Raw genomic sequence first — 20,988 nt, 5'->3', positions numbered from 1 at the left:
CAATACCTCCCAGAATAATATCTTCCATGTTTTTAGTGGGCACTGAAGTGAGACTGATCAGCCTGCAGTTTCCAGGGTCCTCCTGCTTGCCTTTCTTGAAAATCAGGACAATGTTCATCAACTTCCAGTCAGCTGGGATCTCTCCAAATTCCCAAGACACTCAAAAATCATGGAGAGGGGCTTTGCAATGACATCAGCAGCTCTTTGAGAATTCTTGGTTGAATCCCATCAGGCCCCTCAGATTTGTGGAAATCCATCTGGAGCAACAAATCATGCCCAATTTCAGGGTCAGCTGGGAGCTGATAATTCTTGCAGTCACGGTCCTCCAGCTCAGGACACTGAGACTCCTGGTGTGTGCTTCTTTTACACATTTTCATTTCCAGAAAACTTCTTCAATATTTGCAGTCTTTCTCATCTCAGACTTCCTTCCACTCTGCTGTAAATGAGACATCCTCCATAAGCTCCTGCAAAATGCTGATATCTGCTCTAGAGTTAGCCCCCTCCAGGTACTCCTTAATGTTCCTCCAACTTGGAGTTACTTGTGTGCACTCTGCTAAGCCAGTGCAGCAGCAATGAGCTGAAAGTAGATCACAGAATCACAGAATATTCTGAGTTGGAAGGGACCCACAAGGATCATAGTGTCCAACTCTTAAGAGAATGGCCCACTGGGGATCAAATGCACAACATGGTTAGCACCGTGCTCTAACAAACTGAGCTGATGGCAGGTTCTGTATCGTTATGGGGACATGAACTACCCTGGAGCCTATTTGTCTGGTTTACCTCATTGGAATCCCTTGTCTTCTGGATACCACCTTACATCTTCCTCCTCCTTGCCTTTGTATTGACAGGTTGGGAAGGACACAATGTCTAACATTCATGGGGTGCATAACTGGTACAAGCAGGACCTGAACCCTAGCACCCTCCCTTGCCTCTGAAACTGAAACTGAAAACTGATGTTTGCTACAGATTGTGATACAGTCTCTGGCTAAAAGTCAGTTGCATCCTTGCTGTGACCCAAGCCCTGAAAATGTGGCCTTCTCCTCCATGAAATCCATCAACCCATGGCATTTATTTTTAGATGTGCCTGAGCAGCGGGAAAATTCAAAGAAAACTTTGCCAGGGAGATCTTTTCTGTGACTCATCTGTTCTAGGAGGGGAGAGTTTCTTTTTCATGTCTCATCTGGGAGCGGTCCATCCTCCAGTTCCTCAGCAGGCCAGCTTCTGACGTGTTTCTGAGCCGCTGCACTTACACAGAGTGTGCGGGGCCAGAGAAGGAGGACTGTGCTCTCCGTCAGTGATTTGAGGGGAACCATCCTTTTTTAAAATATGCCTTTCTGTCTCCCTCCCCCACTTCCCTTTTTCCTCCTTCAGTGTTGCCACCTTGTAGTATTTTAATCAGAGGAAGCAGATATATCAAGGAAGTCAATGGCAGGGGCGAGGTGGGTGGGGGGGGCAGAGAGGAAGAGGAGGAAAATCACATCACAGCCCAGTCTGCCAGTGTAAACACTTGATGATTTCCTGTTATTGTAGCCTAAAATGTACCATGACATCATTTGCAGGCCTCCCAGAATCACCCAGAAGGAGGAAAAGCCAGCATTCCCAGCCCGCCCCCAGCGTGAATCCAGGGGATTCAGACCCTATAAGGCAGTGAAGCTCTGCGAGCAGCAAAGATAGTGTTTCGAAAGCTTTCTTGTTCTTGGCAATGTGGAAATTTCACAAACAGGAAAAACTGCTTTTACTTTTCCTAAAGGGGAACCGTTTATGCCTCATGAAATATTAATGCCTTGAACTACAGTTACTTTAGAGGCAGAGCTGAAATACATGAAATGCTCTTAGCTGAGGACAAACACAGGGAAGCCCCTCACCAAAACCACATGAATTTATCACTACCAGACATCTACTTTTTTGTAATACCCACTTTCATTCCAAATCACTCTACACACATGGCAGTTAAGTCAAAAGCTGTGGATTATATAAAAAAGTACATAGTGAAATTAATCTGATCATTTTGAAAGGTGAAGCTAGCTCTCAATATAGCAGATAGTGCCAGTGAAATGTTCTTCCTCCATTTCTGAGCATTAAATAAATTCCTGGAAAGTGAAAAGCCAAGCTCTGTGGAGCCTAGATACACAAACTATCCTAAAATTTTACTCAAAAAGTCAGATTTCTGTCTCTGTTACAGTTAAGTATGCAGCCTGCACCACTGTAGGGAACAGAATCAGGTTCAGTGAGATGGGCTCTTGTAAATGTTTTTGAGAAGGACAATAACTAGGCTGGTTTCACAGCACATCCTTCAGCTGCAATCTCTTTGGACAGACTTTTACATGACCATAGTGGGATATCTGCAAAATCTGGTTGGTTTTTTTTTGTTTGTTTGTTTTTGTTTTGTTTTGTTTTGTTTGGGTTTTTTGTTTGTTTTTTTTCCCTAAACAAGGTTAAAAACTTCATAAATACAGAACTGTATATATAATCATTTGGACTCATACCCTCCCTTGCCCACCTGCCAACTGCCTGACATGTCACTAACTGCAATGTAACTTTTTGTTATTGAAACATGAGAAAACAGTGTTTTCATTTTATATCTAAGGAAAATGAGACACTGAGATTAAATGAACCTGAATTCTACAGAATAAAAAGAATCATCTGGGTTTAAGCCAGTCCTTTGCCCTCTGGATAGTGTCAGAATATTAGATTTGTTTTACCATAAAGTACACTTGAAATTCTGAAGAGAGTCAGCCTAGATAAGAATATAAGCTAGGAAAATAAATAAAACACATCTGAGATTTATATTAAAAGTAAACAGAATGGTCTTGCAGTTTACTGGACAAAAAGTAAAATCATGTATAAATATTGCTGGGTTTAGTTTCATTTAGACTTACTGGAATACAAAAGTGGGCTGTTCCCCATGAGCTATTTTTGGATAGGAAAACCAAGATATTCAATTCTTCACCATGCTGAGCTCTTTTCAAAGCTATATATACAAGATGATTATCACTCATTAAGTAGTTTGCTCTTCATTCCCAGTGCTGCAGGGTGCAGCACTAGGAACTGAAATGAATTTATACAAAGCTGTGCCAGTACCCTGCATCCAATGAAGTCAAGAGCTAGGTTCTAATGACAGCATCAGGACCTTTCAGACTTACACCCAGCTGTGCTGCAAGACAGGCCCCAGGACAACCAAGTGCTCGGGCACCATTGGGGTGGGGTGTTGAGGACTTGAATTAACTTTGTTATTCTGTGTCATTACAGGTAATTGGGTGGGCTTGACAAGGCAGGAGAGGAGATTCTTCTTCTAAGCACTGAACTTGCCAGGTCCTTTTTGCAGTTAGCCCAGCTCTGGGATTTTTGCTGAGTATGAAAACTGGTGGCCTGCACACTGAGAGGGGAGATGGCAGCAGGGCTGTACCTGGCAGAGGATGGGTGGCCACAGCTTTGGAATGAGGGACAGGTACCTGTGGAGCTTTGTGAGGTATGAGTGTTCATCTGAGACACTGGTTTGTGTGTTTCTAGGATATGGATCTGTGTTTGTGCAGGAGGAAATCTGGGTCGTGTGCTGAGTCTGATTTCCTTCTCACAGCACAGGGATGATTTTCCACATGAGGCTGCTTTCACTTGGTGCTTACACACTGCAGGCTGCTGCAGTGCTCTGCATGGCAGGTTTTCTTCAGGTGATTTTTGATATGGGCAGTCTTTGCTGCTAAACGTTTCCCATTTTGGTTTTATGGCATGATGTGATGCCATGTTTCCTGGGTCTGGGTGAGATAAAAATGACACAGTACACGCAGTACTGTGATGTAGTGTGATTGGGATTTATGAGAATTCTTAATCCCTTATGACAAATGCAAAATGATGTAGAGAGAAGATCAGAAGAGATTACAAAGTAGAACTGATGGAAGTTTAGGTTATGACACATTTGGGAGAGGAGCAAAGTGTGCTTCATTCCCACTGGTTGGTACAGGTTTTTTTCTGCTTATAGCCAGGGTAAATCACCCAGGAAAGTTTGACTCCATTTATTGGGAAAAAAAACAAGGCAAAATCAAAGTGAAAGTGGAAGAGCAATCATTCACTAGGGCAGTAAAGCCAGATTTAGGATTGAGTATCAGACCAGAAACAAATCAGTCTGTTTACAGTTACAAAGAGCCAGTCCAGAGGTGGCTCTTTCTACCAGTACAAATTTATTAAAAAGCATTACTCCATTTGTTTGTTCCAGGAAGACAGATCAGATATCACCTGTCCATGTGCCTACAGACTTATGCCAGACCAAGTCTCATCCCTGCTGAAGTGTTTTAGCATTGAAGCATGAAATCAGCAAAACTCAAAATGCCCTAGCTAATCAGACAGAAATGTCCTGTCTGCTTCAGACAAAATGTTTACTGTCAGCAGTACAGAACTGTGTGAATATGGTATTAGTGTTCACAGAAAGACAGCTTGTGTGGAAAAAAAAATATTCTAAAAGAGAATAAATACTTTATTTGTATTTTATCGGTCTACTTCCTCTAAGTTCTTTAAAATGGAAATTGTCAGAAAATTCAATTGAAGGGAAACTGTCACAGTTCACATCTACGGCTTGGCATAGATTCAGGTACTTTGAACATAAATTCTGTCCTCACACTTGGCCTTTTACGTTCCCTGAAGTCAATAGGCAAGATGGGTTGGTGGTGCTCTGGTGATGTACTTCACCACTTTTTTATATTGTAGTGGGACAACACAGGGTTTAAATTTTTTTCCAAGAAAGTTCAAGTTACCTTGGCAGGCTGTTACAGATGGTATCTGACCATGTGTTAGTTAATATAGTAATGGATCGTGTTGTCTGTGTTGCTGAAATGAAATATTTACTTAATTGACGTTGCTTGAAATCTTTACTATAAATTGTATTTTTTAATGTCTTTTTTATACTATACTGTATTTTACTCTATTTTTACTATAAGTTGTGTAATTGTAAACATTGAGTTGAGGACCTGATGACCAACGATAAGAACAAGTTTGCTTCTGTGGTAAGCTCTACCTTGCTATTCTGTCCTACCTCACACCATCCTGTTCTATACTTATTATGCTTCTGGAAACATTCAGCTCCTACAAATGCATCAAGTCATAGGGTTAGTAGAAAATAGGAATGGACTTTCAAGATACCACCTAGTACATATTCCTGTCTTTAAAGCAAAGTTAACTATCCAGCTTCGTATTTTCTGACAGTGCCAACCACACTGCAGGAAGTACTAAGGCGAGCCAGTGGAAGCCCTTGGAGCTCTGTGGCAGAGTGAATTCAGTTTCTCATTCAGTCCTCCACTGTTTTTGGTGGTAGTGACATGGTCTGCAGGCCCAGTCCAGGATGGGGCCTGTCCCAGTTTCTCTGTATGACTGAAAACCTTTCCAGAGCAAATCAGCTCCAAACTCAAGCAAACTCATTGTGCTGAGGTCCTGTCATTAGGGAAATGCAGGGAATATGTATGGTGGGGAAGGTGAGAACTCCTGAGCTTGGAGATCTTCTCAAAATTTATTTGGGCTTAAAAACCTAATTTTGACATTAGTAGCTTTTATCCTTGTCATTTTAACTCAGGGAATTTTCTTTTCTTAACAATGAAGAAACAGAAATGGGTTAAATGAGAGAAAAAAAATTGTAAGACAAAGCAAAAAAAGTCATGGCTGTGTTTTAAAGGTAGAAGTCTGTGTTCCTTTTGAAAACAGAAAAATTCTCCTGAAACCGAATAGGCATAATTGGGGCTGAGTGTCTGCTTCTTTGTGTCTGTGGCTGAAGACAGCAAATTCTGTGACACAGAACAGCCAAGAACACAGTATGTATCTATATGTCTGTGTATGTGCCTACCTGTCAATCTGTGATCTATCTATCTATCTATCTATCCACCTATAATTCCTCTTACCCACTCACTCTGCTTGTACAAATACCCGTAATGCCTTAATTCTCTGCATTTTTTGATCAGAGATACCATGTGTTTAGCAAAAACCTAAGAAAAATACATGATGTCATCTCTCATGCCTTCATCTGTCTGGGCTGGGTGGTGTGTTCTGAGTAGTGCATCAGTGTGTTCCTCTGTAGGGGAAAAACATGCTGGGTGCAGAGAGTGTGTGTGGAGTTAGGCTTGCCCAGGCATGCACACCTCTCTGTCATGTAACCCTGACTGTATCACACCCTGTGATGTTAACACATCACAGGAATTCCCTTCACTTCCCTCCACTGTGAGTGTGTCAGCTGAGTGGGAGAGGTGGCATCAGCAGTCCCAGATTAGACTCCTGCTCTAGGCAGCTTCTGCACAGTGAAGTTCTGGGTTTGAGTCCACTTCATGTTCTAGCACAGAAACAGATGCAGTAATTACCTAGATGACATTGCCATGGGTCAGGGATTGGTGTTCACCTTGAAAAAAACCTGATATTTGAGCAAGAGCCAGGAGTAATGCCATCAGTATAAAATGTTCCTGCATTGGAATAAAAATGGCTGGCAACTCCCTGTATATTTTTAAGGTTTCCAAAAATAGGTCTAAGTCACAGGCAAAAATGAATGGAGCTGAGGCTTAAATGGAAAGAACTGGTAAAGGATTATTTGTCTGAAATGGTTAGTGCTGAGATCATCTTCCACATTACATGCCACTACCTGGAAACATGGGCCAGATTTCTTTTCCCTTTTTATGGCTTTCTGAGCCCTATTTTCCAATGCATTTATTCACTTGACCAAGTTTCAGTACAGTGGGGAGAGCTGACTTAGTATTAGTGTTGAGACTGAGAACCCCACCCCTGCCCTGATTCTGCTCTGTAGGAGCTGGAATTCCTGGAGCACAGAGTCAGTCTTGGAGCCCTGGAGAAGCAGAAGAAAGTTAGATTATAAGCAGTTGCTCTGTGTGTGAGGGAGAGAAGGTTTTTAAATCATAATGTCAGGTGAGAGGGAAGGTCAGGGATAGTTGAGTGGGAGTAGGGGCTGACTGGAGGGTTAACCCTCTGGGGAGGTGCACTCCTCTGCTCCAGGAGGAATCTGATGTTAATCAGTGAAGCATTAATGCATGGGTGAACCTAGAGCATTTTGTAGAGGGGAGAAGGAGAATTTTGAAGCCAGCTCCCAAACTGCAGTTTGGTGCTAAACCCACCCATGTCTCTCAGGCATGGCCTGGGCTGAAGGTGCTATTCTGACTGCATTGGAGACTGTCTTTCTTGGAGGTTACTGTCCCCACAGAGGTGCCAGCAAATCTGCATGTCTCCTTGCCTCCTAACTTACTTCTGTCACCCCGATTAAAATCTATCTTGCTAAAAATATTTGAGCAGGTTCTATTGACACACAAGCAAGTCTGGATCATTTTGACAGGTAAACATGCCTACATTAACAAGGAGGGTGGTGTAATAAGAGCAGATATGGAAAACAAAGAGCTGCTGCTGACTAACATTAACACTAAATGTGCTTCACAGTGAGATGATTTTGGAGTTGCTCTGTTCTGGTCCAATTAACTGAAAGCTTGCCAACAGCTGGAGCATGATAGGTACACTCCTGGAGCACTGGCAAAACAAATTCAGTTCACCAGGTATGAGACTGCACCATGATGGGAAACAAAATGCACTGAATTAGGAAATTAACTTCAAAACCAACCTCCTGGTCTGAATTAAAAAGCTAATGTAAATGTGACTTTCTCATGCCGTTGGTGGCTGAGAAGCTGGTAATCCCCAGGAGACCTAGAGGATAGTGACGATGGGGATGTGTGAAAAGTTTTTAACAACTATTTGTACACTGGTACCAGGCGTATTTCTATGTGTGCAGGGTGAAAATGTCAAATACATAACCCTGACTTTCCAGCTGTTCTCGACACCTATGCAGCCTGGACATGGACACTTTCCAAGTAGAGGGGCATATTTTATACCATTACTGTGCCTGAGGACACAAAGCATTAAGATATGGAGAATGAGACTCCATATTAATCTGCATCTGTTCTACAACTTTGCAGTTGGTGAGATTCGGATCAGACTATTGTGCAGTTTTTCCCTCTTTATGTATCATAGAGCCTGGTCAAGAAAAACAGCTGTTATTCTTGTCCTGTTATCTGCCTCTCTGGCTCTTGATGCTAGCAGTGCTCTGAGGTGCTTGAACTGTAATACCACAGAAGGCTTGAAAAATAAACTCTTTGCATTGACAGCTCCAAAAAAAATATCCAGGAAACTAGTCTCTTAAATTAAGAATTGAGATTGTATGTAGAGGAATTTATTTATAAACTATTAGCATAACATACAGAATTTGTACTGTTGCCTGAAGCCTTAAGACGACAACTTTGTCAGCCCCCTCTGAGATAGCCAATCCTATTATATTACTTTGATAGCTAGTCAAAAGGAGTATAAAACCATCCAGTCACCCACTGACACAGCTTGTAGGACCAAGGAGAGGTATCTGCTAGTCTCTGTTTCTAACCTAGAGGACACTACTGCCTCCACTATCTCCTGTCATAACTGGGTTTTCTTTGCAGCAGAAGCTTCCCGCAATTACAGCTCATTGTGAGCGTTGGTGACCCACGTGCCTTTGGGGGCGGAGTTTAATTTTAAATAGTGAAACTGCATGACCTGAAAATCTCTCTCAGAAGTGGCTTCTCCCTGGTTCCTGCTCAGTAACACTCAGTTTGGTCCTTCTTTGGCCCTTTTCACCATCTTGGAATATTCTATTTGCAATTACTCCTGATTATTAAATGTCGATACCTTCAGAAAAGCCCAGTGTAAGTGGATGCCTTCCATGTAGACTCCTATGCAGTGGTCACCAGCATCAGAACCATCTGGAGCCTGGTTCTCACCCCCTGCTGAGGTTGGACTGGCCCCTCCCATTCTCTGGCAGGCATGGAGGGAAGAGTCTGGTGGCCTTTGTTCCAGCCTCCAAGTTCCCAATCTCTGAGTCAGAAAGGCAGTGGCCCTACATGGTCATCACACCAGTACCATCATCTTGGCTCCACACCAGCCATCTGAGGAGGCAGAGCAGGAGAGAGGAGGAAGAGAGGAGAAAACTCCCACAGAGCCTGTTTCTTTGGGGCACTGAAACTGTGAAGATCTTGGCTGAAAACTCCAAATCACCTCCCTTTCTGCAGCAAAGCCTGTTAGTACTGCATGTAAACTATTGGCAGTCTGAGCCTTATTGAACAACAACAACAAAAATTTGCTAGATTTTATGTCTACAAACTTAGAATTGTCCTGTTAAGAAAGTAATAGGGATGGAGAGCAGAGCATCAGATTTTGTTAGATTTGGGAGATTTAATCTTCTTTTTCCATCATGGTTTGTTACAGTGAGGCCTTTGCTGGTCAAGGCAGGTCTGGTGGATGTCCCACAGGTTCTGTGGACTGCCTGTTGAGGAAGACATTTAGTGCAGGTAGCTCAGTGTGCAGGCTCCAGTGCAGGCTGAGGACTGAGCTCAGGGACAGGAGGTCATGGGCTGGCACGGGCCCTTTGCACGAGGGCCTGTGGTGCCAGCCAGGTGACCAGACACTCAGAGACACAGCAGGAGCCCATGACTCAGAAGATCCCCGGCTACGCCAGCACAGACTGTGAGGATGTAAAAGTGCAGGGAGTCCTTTGTTCACAGTCCCTCCCTGGAGGCACCAGGACAAACTGTGATTCTGTTGCAGCATCCTTGATAAAATTACTTAAAACCACCAGAGGCCTGAGACTCTGCTATGGGAACCCTGGGGTCAAGCTGGTAGGGCAAACTTGTCTGGCTGTCTGAGAGTGGGGTGTGTAGGGAGTCAAGTGGGGCCCTACCAAGTCACTGGAGCTGCTTTTTGAGAGGGGGCTTTGGTCCCAGCACTAAAGTCTCTGGTGGTGGCAGTGTAACTGCCAGAGTGGCTGCTGAATGGTCAGACAGGGAAGTTTCCTTAACATGCCTCAAGGGGATAAAATGCAATGGGTAATGTAGGTGTTTTACACTTTGCTTCCAGTACGTTTTTAGCTGGCCATGATTACTGTAAATGCTTAATGGCCTCTGAGAAATACATGTGAGTAAGCATGTTTCCTTTTGGAAACACATCACACCCTCAAACCTCAGAATAAATACCAGTGGAGTTACTTTTTAGATTAGATAAATTTTTCTAAAACTGAAAGCCCTACCTTGATTCTTCCCATCACTCACAGGAATAATTTTTCTTCAGTGGTTTGAGGTGAAACAGAGCAATGGGATTTATTCCAGCTCCTCACTCTAAGGAGAAGGTGCCAGTATCAGTCTCCAAACCACCTGTTGTTCCAATCCTGCACAGATTTAAGGGCATTTCTACATTGGTACCTTTCACACAAACTGGCAAAACATATTCCCATTAATTTTTTTATCCTTTCTAGTGATGTTATCTGTTATGTGGGTTGTAAGTATTTGTAGTAAAGTCCCAGAATATCCATTAGATTTCCTTTTGTTCCCTACATTGCTGCAAGCAGTACAAGAAGTAGAAAGCGTGAACATCTGCTCTCATAGGGTACAAACAAAGCAAAAATGAAGATGAGGCAATTCTAGCAGATAAGTGGTTCTTAATTATTTTTCATATGAACGTTGCATTCATTGCACTCCTTTTGTCTGGTTTGGATCCCTCCCCTTTAGTCTCCCCTGCACAAACAGCATATTCCCAGCACATCCCCAGACATACAGGAAGAGATGAATGGTGTGGGCCATACAGTGAGTCATTGCTCCTAGTAAAGCCTTCTCCATGCTCCTTGCAGGGCTGTCACTGCCAGTAGGGGATTTATATGCTGGAGGCAATGAAGAACTAGGGCTTTACAAAGCATCTGGCAGACACAAATCCTTGGGATTTCCAGGCAGTTACAGCTATTTCTGCCCTGGTGAGTGGACAAGCCAGGAGATGGGACCATATACTGCAATGAATTCCTTTTCTTGAGACGGAAAAGGCATCAGATAAATGGGTTCACAAATCCAGTGGCCCCATCAGCTTCTGCCCTGTCACTGCAGCTGCATGTGAATGGAATAATTTGCAGCCTTTTCAAATCCTGCCTTCCTGAATGGGGTGTGCTTTCCCCTTTACCCCTCTCATCCTTCCAGCCTAAGAATCACCGCAAAAGATTACCCTGATTCTCAAGACATAAAGATGTGACTAAAGTGATAGTGTTTGCTTGGGAGGAAAGATGTTTTTTACCCCTAAATACAATTAAACACTAAAAAGATCCAAGATCATAATTTACAGCAATTCTTAGTGAACCTACAGGCATTAAAGTCTGAGCAGAAGGAAAGCAGTAAGAGCAGGAGAAGGAAGTTTAGTTGCAATTCAAAGAAGACCTCAGAACCAGGCTGGTTAATTTCAGAGTCATGTTGAAGGTGCAGCTCTCATACTATAGTAACAATTTCATTTTGTGCCTTCCTTTAGTTATGTGAATCAAACTAAATTTAGCCCTCTGAAATACACCTCTAGTACGAAACAATTTTTTGCTTCTATCTTCTGTCAAAGCCATGCAAAGGGGAGCTCAACTTATTCCTCATTAGTCCAAAAACCCATATGCTGTTAAAACAGTCCCTTGTTTAGTGCTCATGCTAAATAATTCTGGTATGTCAGAGCAAATAATTAACGTGGTTCTTTCTGCTTAAAAGAAGCTACTACAAATGGCTTGATGAAAATAAAGCCAAGACAATAAATCCCCAGTGAAATGCCAGACCTCTTCCCTAAGGAGAATGCTTAATGTCATCCTGGTTTAATCTAATTCTGAAATACTTTAATATTATTTGGGATCTGAGCAGTATGGGAGTAACAGCATTTTTGAGGCCCTGGGTAATGTTACTCATTTCTCCAGCCTCCTGCAAGGAGGACTTTTAATTGGTTGATACCTTTACCCCTTGGAATTTCATCCTGAAGTCAGAGGGAGATGTAAGCCCTCTGCAATTCTCAAGGAATCCACTGATATGGCTATTCTCAGACATGGCCAGGCAGGGAGGGCTCAGCAAAAGGCTGCTGGATGACACCATCATCCATGCTCCTCAGCAGCTGCTAAAGGAGAGGTCTGCAGGGAAGGTCAGGTCTTGGGGCAGCACCTCCACCACAGGAATTCATCATGGAACTGGGGCTGGAGTGCCATGAGGTTCAAATTTCAGATGTCTTGTTCTCCACCTCAGCAGTGAAGAGGAAGGGGAAAAGAAAAAGCAGGAGAGGAGGTGAAGTGAGGAGACTCATGTGCCTGTCACAGGATACTCCTGTCTTTCAAAGTGGCATGAATGGTATTTTGTTTGGCTATTGATAAGAATAATAGGGAAGAAGGACAAGGGAAGCGGCTGGGGTCAGAAACAAGTGTATGTTATGCTGAAGCTTTGTCTCGGCCCTTCAGACTCTTTGGGACTGTTTGACATGAGGTTTATGGCTTTCTGTGGACATGGCCAGTGCCTGGCACACTGTAGGTGGGAATACAGTTGCTTTGGATCTGATGTTTCACTGGCATGGGGATTTATTTGTCTCATTAGCCCTCCTGTCATTAGCACTATGAAGAAAATCTTGGGTCCCTGGATGTTAAACTATGGCGCCTTAAATTTGGCAAGGGATAGCCAAATAAGATAAAGATAGCTAGACTTTTATCACATGAAGTTTTATCACCTTTGCAAAAAAGATTAATGGAATTCTCCAAAGAGTTACCTAAGTCTTATGAGGGAATGTTGGTATAGAAGTTTCAATAGAAGCAGAATTGGGCTCTCCCCATCATATGTGTTGCTGGCATAAAAGAAATCTCCACGGAGTCTCTTGAATTTAGGGAGAAAGCTCACACCTAACATTTCTGGATCCAAACCTGGCAAAAAATCACAAGCAAGTGACTTTATTATTCTGTATGTCTTCTGTCAGTATCTATTTCTGTAGGAAATAAGTGTAAACAGTCTTGTTTGACCTTGTCTAAGAAAGTCTCAATGTAAAAAGAAGACAGAAAAGGAAGAAAACTTTGTAAAACAGCCTCTTAGGCACCCTGTGACTTTCTGTGCAGGAAAGTTACACCAGTTTACGTCAATCAAATTATACTCATGTTTTTTCCTATGTAGGCACAGCATAGAGATTCTAGTTTAAGTGAAACCTGCATATTCAGCTGAAGCAAACAAAGGGCCTGGACCCTGTTTCCATCTCCTGCCAGACAAAAAGGTTTAACAGATTTGACAAGAAGACACAAAGTCAAGGAAAAAAAATTGTACGTTCCTATTTTCTTTAAAAATAAGACATTACATTTATTTAATTTCCTTCTTCTGGACACTGTTAACCTTAAAAAGAATGACTTCTAATTTCCTGGGAGAAGATAGTTTGCTGTTTGAAAGTTATGTTCAAAGTCCCAAATGAGATGAGACAGCTTCTTTCAATCCCCATGAAAATGATGACCCTTGATTCCCTCCATCAGTGGTTGCAAAACAGAGATGGCAAGAGAAGTTTTGGTGGATGGCCTGCTGCTGGTCCTCTGCTGTTTTCATCCTTGAATTTGGTTGTTCATTTATATTCTGTAATTGTGAGCGTGGCCTTGGACAATACTTGAAGACCAGACGTGACTTGCCAAGCTCCAGGGAGCCACAATCCCTTGGGCTTTTGAAGCATCGGGAACTTGACAGGGAAGATGTGTGCTAATGTCTTTACAAATAATTCGATGGGTGAACGTGTGGATGTTAAAGTCTTTGAAATGAGTCTTAATGTCTCTACTAACTTTGGGCAGTAGGTTTGTTGCAGATCCCAGACAGCTTGGCTCCTGAAACAGTCAGGTGGGTCTACACAAGCTTGAGTTTCTGAACTTCGGGATAAAATTCAAGGGGGGGATCCGCGGTAGGCGGTTCGGGAAGGCTGTGCCTTCCTGGTACCTCAGCCAATGGGGAAAGGAAGAGGGCAACGTGCGGCCGGGAGTTCAGGGTAAGAGGAGGCTGTACCCTCCAAAACCTCGAGAGAGAAAACCCTGGGGATGTGTGTGTGTGTGCCAGTGGATTCTCTCCCTTTATTCGAATAAAGTTGCAGGACTCCTCTGCCTCTTTTATGGAGACTGGCTTATCACAGTGTGATTTTCCGTACAAGCTGGAAGTGTACTTTTTAGTCAAACACGTGGCTATGGAAACGTTGTACAGACCAGCACACTGACCGGCCACAGCACGGGCGAGGAGCCTGGGCTGAGCAGCTCTCTGAGCCGCACCTGTGTGCACACAGCGCTGGCTGACAAGGGACAGAAGCATTGGTCAAGCTCAGTGCTGCGGTCTTACTTTGAACAGCGCAATCGCCGACGAAATAGCATTATTTTCTTAAAGAACGCTTTTATCAAGGACCAGAAGTCCCGACGACACCGATCCGCGCTTAAACTCCGGCAGCCGGGGCTGCCTGTGGGCGCTGGAAGCTCTCGGCTCTCGCACCGATGGAGCGCGCCGCAGCCCCCGCAGCCCCCGCAGCCCCCGAGGCCGCGCCCTCCCGGGCCGCTCCGCAGGGACCGCCCGGCTCGGCCTGCGCGGGGCGGGGGCGCCGCGGCTCCAGCCCCGCACGGAGGCGGCCGGGCGGGGCCGGGCGGGGCCTGGCCGGGCGGAGAGGCGCGGAGTCCCGTTAGAAGCAGCGAGGAGCCCGTGCGGATCCCCACCGGCGCAGGAGGAGCGACGGCCGTGCCCAGCCCGCCGGGAAGATGCCGAAAACGGTGGGTGCCGCCGGCGCGGGGCAGAGCGGAGGCCCCGCCGCGGGGTCCGGGCGGGTGCGCGGGGCCGGGCGGGCGCGGCCTGAGGGCTCCTCCCGCCCGGGCTCGGCTGCGCCCCGGCCGGCGGCGGCCGCACGGGAGGGAGCGGCGAGGGGCACGGAGGAGTCCCGGGGAGCGCAGCCTCCCGCCCGCCCCTCCATCTTGTGCTCCCCAGCCCGAGGGGCCGCGCCCGGAGCGCGGGGTCTCGGCGCGGCGGGGCCGCCTCTCCGCCCTAAAATGTCCGGCGGAGCTCGGCGGCGGCGCCCGCCCGCGTGTGCGCCCGGACCGGGGGGGGAGCGGGGCGAGGCTTCCGAGAGCCGGCAGGGAGCGGGTGGTGGCTGCTATGGCCGCCTCGTGCGCTCCCCAAGAGGAGAAGTTGGGGTTTTCACAACTTGCAGTTAGTCAGTTTGGGTTGCCAGGGAACCTTGTCCCAGCTTGACTCGAGGTATTTCTTGGCTGAGGAGATTTTGGTACTTTAGAAAGTCTAGTCAAGTCCGTACTTGACTCTGCTCGCAGCAGGAGTTCGGTGACTAATGAGGAGCATGGGGTTTTTCCATTTAATTTCTCCTGGTTGGAGCGAAAGAATTAGTCCCAGCCCTTCATTGATAAAACAGGAAGGAGCAGGCTGGAAGTCTCTGGATGTTTCCGTACCGGAGTGATCTGAAATGGCCTAAGAAAAATCTAATGTTTAAGCTAAGAGTCTGTGGTTTACATAAAGGAGAGGAAAAAAACAAATCCAAACAAAAACTCACCTCTGTGCAAATAGAAGTTGAAATGAAGTCCACTGTGATTTTCTTTTGATAGTTTACTTTTCTTACTTTAAATATTGAATGCCTATTTGATTGACAGCTACTTTTCCTGATGTCTTAAGTGCCGTCTCTGATATCATGGATAGCTAGCTGATGGTTATTACTATTCAAACATCAACATCTTAAAGGATATCAAACCTCAGCCTCTTCAAGGTTAAGACTGTATTTTCTTAAGCTTTAGAAAGGCCTTCCGTCAAATATTAGTGATTAGTGAAGATTTACTTACTGAAAAAGCTAACATACAGGCAAAAGTTCAGTAAGATTAACAGAAATAGCACAAGTCAGGGGACGTGTATGTGAAATGCTTGAGACCTTTTAGCCAAAGAGTTTACAGTGATGATGAGTGACTTTTTTTTAGTGTGGATCAGCCAAGAAATCCTGAGCAAGAGCGGCTTGTGGGGCGGGGTTCCCAGCGCCGGGCTGAATCTGAACGCTGGCTGCGAGGTGCTCATTGCAGCGTCCCAGACACACCCTAGGCTGGATTCACCTTCTCAGTGTGCTGCTTTCTGGTTTTGACAGAGCAGCTCTGGTTTTGACAGAGCAGTTCTGCTTTCGGAGCTTTTAAAAACTGGAGCAGATAGAGAAATGCGAGTGTTTTGGTGTAATGCTTTGTGTTGCACGCTGAAGGTTCTGCAGAGAGCGGCTCCAGTGTCTGTGCCCGTTGCAGTACAGAGCTGCAGGCCTGCTGCTGTATCAGCCTTTGGTTTCCTGCCCCATCTGCTCTAGTTACAGACCCAACTGAAATAATATTTGAAACATTATTTCTTGATCTTTGGTTTGCAGGAACAGGATATGCTGGCATAACTGTGTAATCAGTTCTTCATGTGAAATAAACATGACTACTACTGTGCTGGCTTAAGATTTGTTAATAGCTGCTTAATTAACAAAACAGTAAAATGCAAGAGACTTTCCTCAGTCAAGGAAAAAAAATCAAGGTCAAATGTGGGTGAAACCTGGGCAGTTAGATGTAGGTTTATGTGGGCTTCATCACAAAAATAAATCCATTGTGAAGAAGACAGATGGAGGAAATGTTCTAGGGAACAGTTCTGGCTGGGCAGGAAAAGCATTTGTGTCAAAACTACTTGGTTGGTAATTCTTATCATTCATCTCACCAGGCTTACAGAAACATGCTGCTGCGTGGCTTAAGCGGCAAAACCTGTTGAGTTCTGAGTCTCTACACCTCCTCAAGCTAGGCTAAATGTTAGCACATGTAGCTGGCGATTTCCATTTTGTTATGGGAGGTTTGCTATGAGTGACACTAGGCTGTGTAGCACTATTAATAAGAATCCAAGATTAACTCTGGTAACCTTTGAACTAGTGCACATGATTTGCTGTTGTGACATGTAATGGGGGGGTTTGGTTGCTGGAGGCTTTGTGGGTTGTGTAGAAAGTCCATCATGCATCAGCCTGCTGATCTTGCCATACTCTCAACAGGAAACCTTCCCTGTTTAATCTAGTGATACAACTCTGGTTTAAATATGTTGTGTTCTGCAAAGTTTGTGAAGTGTGAACAGTTAAAGCAGACACCAAAAAGGGCATATAATTCCCTCCATGCTTTGTATTGCATAGGGTGGAAGTAGTTAGGTGCTAAAAATGAGCCGTTTGTCAAGCTCTGGCAAGTGTCTCCTCCATTTGTGTGCAGTCTGTGTATTAGCCATGAGTGGGCTCTGATCTCTCTCTGACTGGTGGGTGCAAAGCTTCTGTTCTGGGATTCACTGACTACTTCGCTTATGCATGTGCTTACTGTGTGAATGGATGGGCCCCTGCACGTGAAACAGGATCATTCATCACATGTGAGGTGTGCCCTCAACAGTCCTGTCACCAGGGCTCGGGCAGTTCTGTTTTAGGTAACATTGCAGAGAAAGGGCTTTAATCAAAGCTAGTCTGGTGAATACTGAACGTTTTAGGAGGTAAAAAGGGAAAAGCTACCCACCCAGTCTTTATTAGTTTGAAGCTAAGTGTAGCAATAGTTATTAGGATCTTTAGGGACCCTGTCTGTAGTTTGAATTGATGGTCCTAATTCCCAGCAGGACTCAAAAGGTCCTAGAAGTTTTTTTTCTGTCGTGTGGAACTTCAAGATTCTGGTTGGAAGAAAAGTAACTGAGAGGTTGAGGTGTGTATCAGGAGAATCCTCTGGTTAATTAGTTTCTTGTGTCTGTGGCTACTTGCTACCAAATGCTGCAACAAGATGGCAACTATGAGTAGGATGCTACACTTGTTTGGATCGTTTTTCTTTTTTTCCTCTTGTGGAATTGGCTTGATGTCTTGAAGGGGGAAAGGATGGTGATGAAAACTGTGACTTTAACAGATGGACACTTCTCTCCTGATCCTATTGTGCTATGAAGGAACTCCAGAAGCATTCTAGATGCCTTCTGTCTTATTTCATGACTGGCCCATTGGTGCTGTCTCTTCCTTTCCTCACTCAGTACCGCTTGGGAAGCTTGGTGACACTGATCCAAGTTTTACATGTGTGCTACCTTGTTAGACAAACTCAATCCATTCTATGTTTCTTCTAATGCCATCAGATATATGACTTGCTGTAAAGAGGCGTGTATGAATGCTCCCAAAGACCTTTCTTTATACAGAAGTGTTTCCCCTGTTGACTTTGTAGTTCAGAAGCAGCAATAGCTAAAACATGCTGAGTTTACAGTGGAACAAAGTAAACTACTGAAACTTGGAAGCAGTGAATTATCTGTAGCTTTATACCTACCATGGGATTTTGCAAAACAGGAAAGGCCTTTGCACCCTAGCTTGTATTGTATTCAACAGCTTGGTCCCTAGGTTCTGCAAGAATGGCAAAGTTTTGCTTCATGTCAGGTGAAGCAATTAAGCTTGACAGTGAGCGAAAACTTCTGTTTGGTACTTTTAGGCCTTCTATATTAAAGTTAAACAGGGATTTAAAAGTATGCCATTGATGAGAAACAACTATTCACTTTGTTTTTACATACTGGTAAAATCTTCCTTTCTCATCTTATGTCAAGCCCAGCCCCTGACAGGGCAAACCCCATCAGTTATAGTGGTTTTACACTGTAGCGAGCAAGAACTGTTCCAAGTGATCTGAACTGGTAGTCATGATCCAGTTCATAAAACTTCAAGGTGGCAATGTTACATGTAAGAGTGCTTATCATACAAGAGGTTTTTGGCGATGAAACGTCTTAGTTGAGCCCTTTGTTTAATTTTTGCCCTCTTGATTTGCCCTGAGGCAGCTGAGCAAGCTGCAGGTTGGTGAGGTGCACCCAATAAAAGGGGCCCCAGGAGAGCTTTAGGTCTGCTGCTTCTGCTGTAAGGATCCTGTGGGGAACAGGGTGCCTCCTATCAGGGGTGCAAATATCCTGTCACCTTAATGTCTATGAACAGCATCTTTTTTAAACCTTCAGGGCATTGCAGCCCTTTCCTTGGGGTGATTCTACCTTGTGTGATTAGTCACCCCTGAAGTTTCATTGCAATTCTTGCTTTACTCATGAGGATGGTTCATAAGATGTCTTAATATGGACTCATTCATTTAGAAAGGAAATGGCATCTCTGCCTGTAGAGGAAACTTGGTTCAGTTGTTTTATGTATAATGTCTAGTCTGAAGTGAAATTCTCAAAAGCTCACTAAGTCCCTAGTAGCTGCTTGAAAGACAGCAGATGAACCGAAACCGAAGGATTCAAATACCTTCTGCTTGTGACACTGGGTGTGCCTGGGGACAGCACCCTCCTGGGGCTGCTGGCCTGGCCACGTCCCTGCCGATCAATGGCTGCTCCAGAGAGAAGCCCCTCTTCCTGCACCGAGGTGGCTCTGGCTCTGCTCCAGGCTGTGAAGGAAACTGACTAAAAGCTTCCTCTGGCTGCGTCATCTCCTGGACTCTTTCCTGGCTCGGTGCAGCTCAAGCAACCTTATTTGGCTGACTTCATTTTTTTTTTTTTCCCCTTCTGTGCAGCAAGAGGGCCTCCCTGAATTTGCACAATAAAGCTGTTATCTGTGCTTAATCACTGTTCTGAGAACTACAATGGGGTTTGTTTGAAAAGAGCTCCAAGATTTCAACTCCTTGGATCTCTATCATTCCAGTGTCCCGTTGCCCTTTTGTCTGTTTGCTCAGTGATTATACCAGAAACCAACTCTCTGCTGCTGTAGTCACACTATTGGAAAAGAGGAAATCTCTCTCTACCCAGGAATAATCCAGGACAATTAACTGATGTAAATTAAGAGCAATAGTAAGCAGCCAGTTAATTGCTTTCTTTTCCCTAGGGGTATTTGGGAACAGCAGGTATTTGCATAGTGCAGCCAATAATATTGAGTTAAAAGTTTGTTTTTATCCCATCTGAAACTTCCATAGTAGGCTGAAGTCTCTAGGTTGATGGAAGGCTGCTCTTTCAAGCACATCTTTTTGTTACGTTCCTGTGGCTGTTTCTAGGTGGAGTTTTCAAGTGTTTTGGAAGTTGTGGGCATTAACCCCACCCTTCTGAGTCCAGTAGCCAATGCTGACTCTTAAGGTAGTGTTTAAAGCAAATACTTGGTGGGGAGAGAGGAAGAGGCAGTCATTGGCAGGCTTGATGGTTATAAGACCATAGGATCATCCACAACTGTTCGGGGGTTTAGAACCTGAAATTGCAGAAGTTTGGGCCTTATATTGACAAGAGACAATTATGGCTGCAGCAACTGTGGCTATCAATAGGTAGGTGATCTAGTGCTGCTTCCTTCCTGTGCAGCTGTGAAAGGATATATTCACTTCTGTGAATGTGTGATCCTCCAGGGCAGTAGTGGGGCAGTCAGAAACTCCTCGCCTTTGTATAGCGGTTTGTTGAACTTAAATGGGGAAAAAACATCCTTTGAAGATGTTTTTAAAGGCATGACTCCTGCAGAATGCTTTTTCCTAGCCGTTCTAACATCTCTGAAGCTGCAGTAGTAGCTGAGGAACCTGTTGAAAGATACAAAGTGTGGATGAAAGAACGTTGATCAGCTCTCATCCTATTGCCAGGCAAAGGCAGAGGAGTGCTTGGCCATGCTGGGCCTCTTTCCCTTTGGCTGTTGCTGGTTGATGAATAGCTATGGGAAAGGGCAGAGGAGTGCCCTTAAAGGAGGGATGGATGAAAAAGCTCTGAATCTGATCAGCTCTGTAGAGAAACATGTAATCAGGCAAGAATGAGATGATGGGCTCGAAGAGGGCAGAGACACTCCTTTCTCTGCCAGCTGTGATTCTGTGTAGAGTAAAATGAAATCTCAGAAGAGTTCAGAAAGAATACCTGAAGCAGTGAATCAGGTGCCATGGTATTCAAGGTCCAGACTGAGCTGTATTCTTGCAAATTTCTAGTTCTCTCTTGTTTGTTTCCTAGAGGAAGTGTTCTCAGGGACAGAATTTTACTGTCCTGGAGGGTGAATACTGTAAAAACTTGCTTGTTGTATTTTTAATTGCCTTTTTTTTTTTTGGTGGGGCAGTGGGGTTGTTCAATTGATATTGGAGAATTTTGCATGCAACATATTGGAGAACAGTTACTCTGCCATTGTATACCTTCCTATGTTCTTGAGGTGGAATCATAGAATCAGTTTGGTTGGAAAAGAACTTAAGTGTGAGTTCAGCTGTAA

General features: G+C 44.5%; 1 protein-coding gene across 1 annotated transcript in view; it reads left to right on the top strand.

Annotated features, from left to right (window-relative positions):
- The first annotated feature begins 14,421 nt into the window (after positions 1 to 14,421).
- The window catches only part of MSN (moesin), a 40,906-nt gene continuing 34,339 nt past the window's right edge, over positions 14,422 to 20,988 (top strand). Inside the window, exon 1 of the mRNA XM_038164750.1 lies at positions 14,422 to 14,578. Within this exon, the coding sequence (XP_038020678.1) occupies positions 14,567 to 14,578 (12 nt within the window). The 5' untranslated portion in view covers positions 14,422 to 14,566. The remainder of the gene's footprint in view (positions 14,579 to 20,988) is intronic.

Source organism: Motacilla alba, chromosome 4A (genome assembly GCF_015832195.1).
Source record: "Motacilla alba alba isolate MOTALB_02 chromosome 4A, Motacilla_alba_V1.0_pri, whole genome shotgun sequence".
Lineage (NCBI taxonomy): Eukaryota > Metazoa > Chordata > Aves > Passeriformes > Motacillidae > Motacilla > Motacilla alba.
Note: the sequence above shows the minus strand (reverse complement) of the source record. Positions and strands in the feature narration are given on the sequence as shown.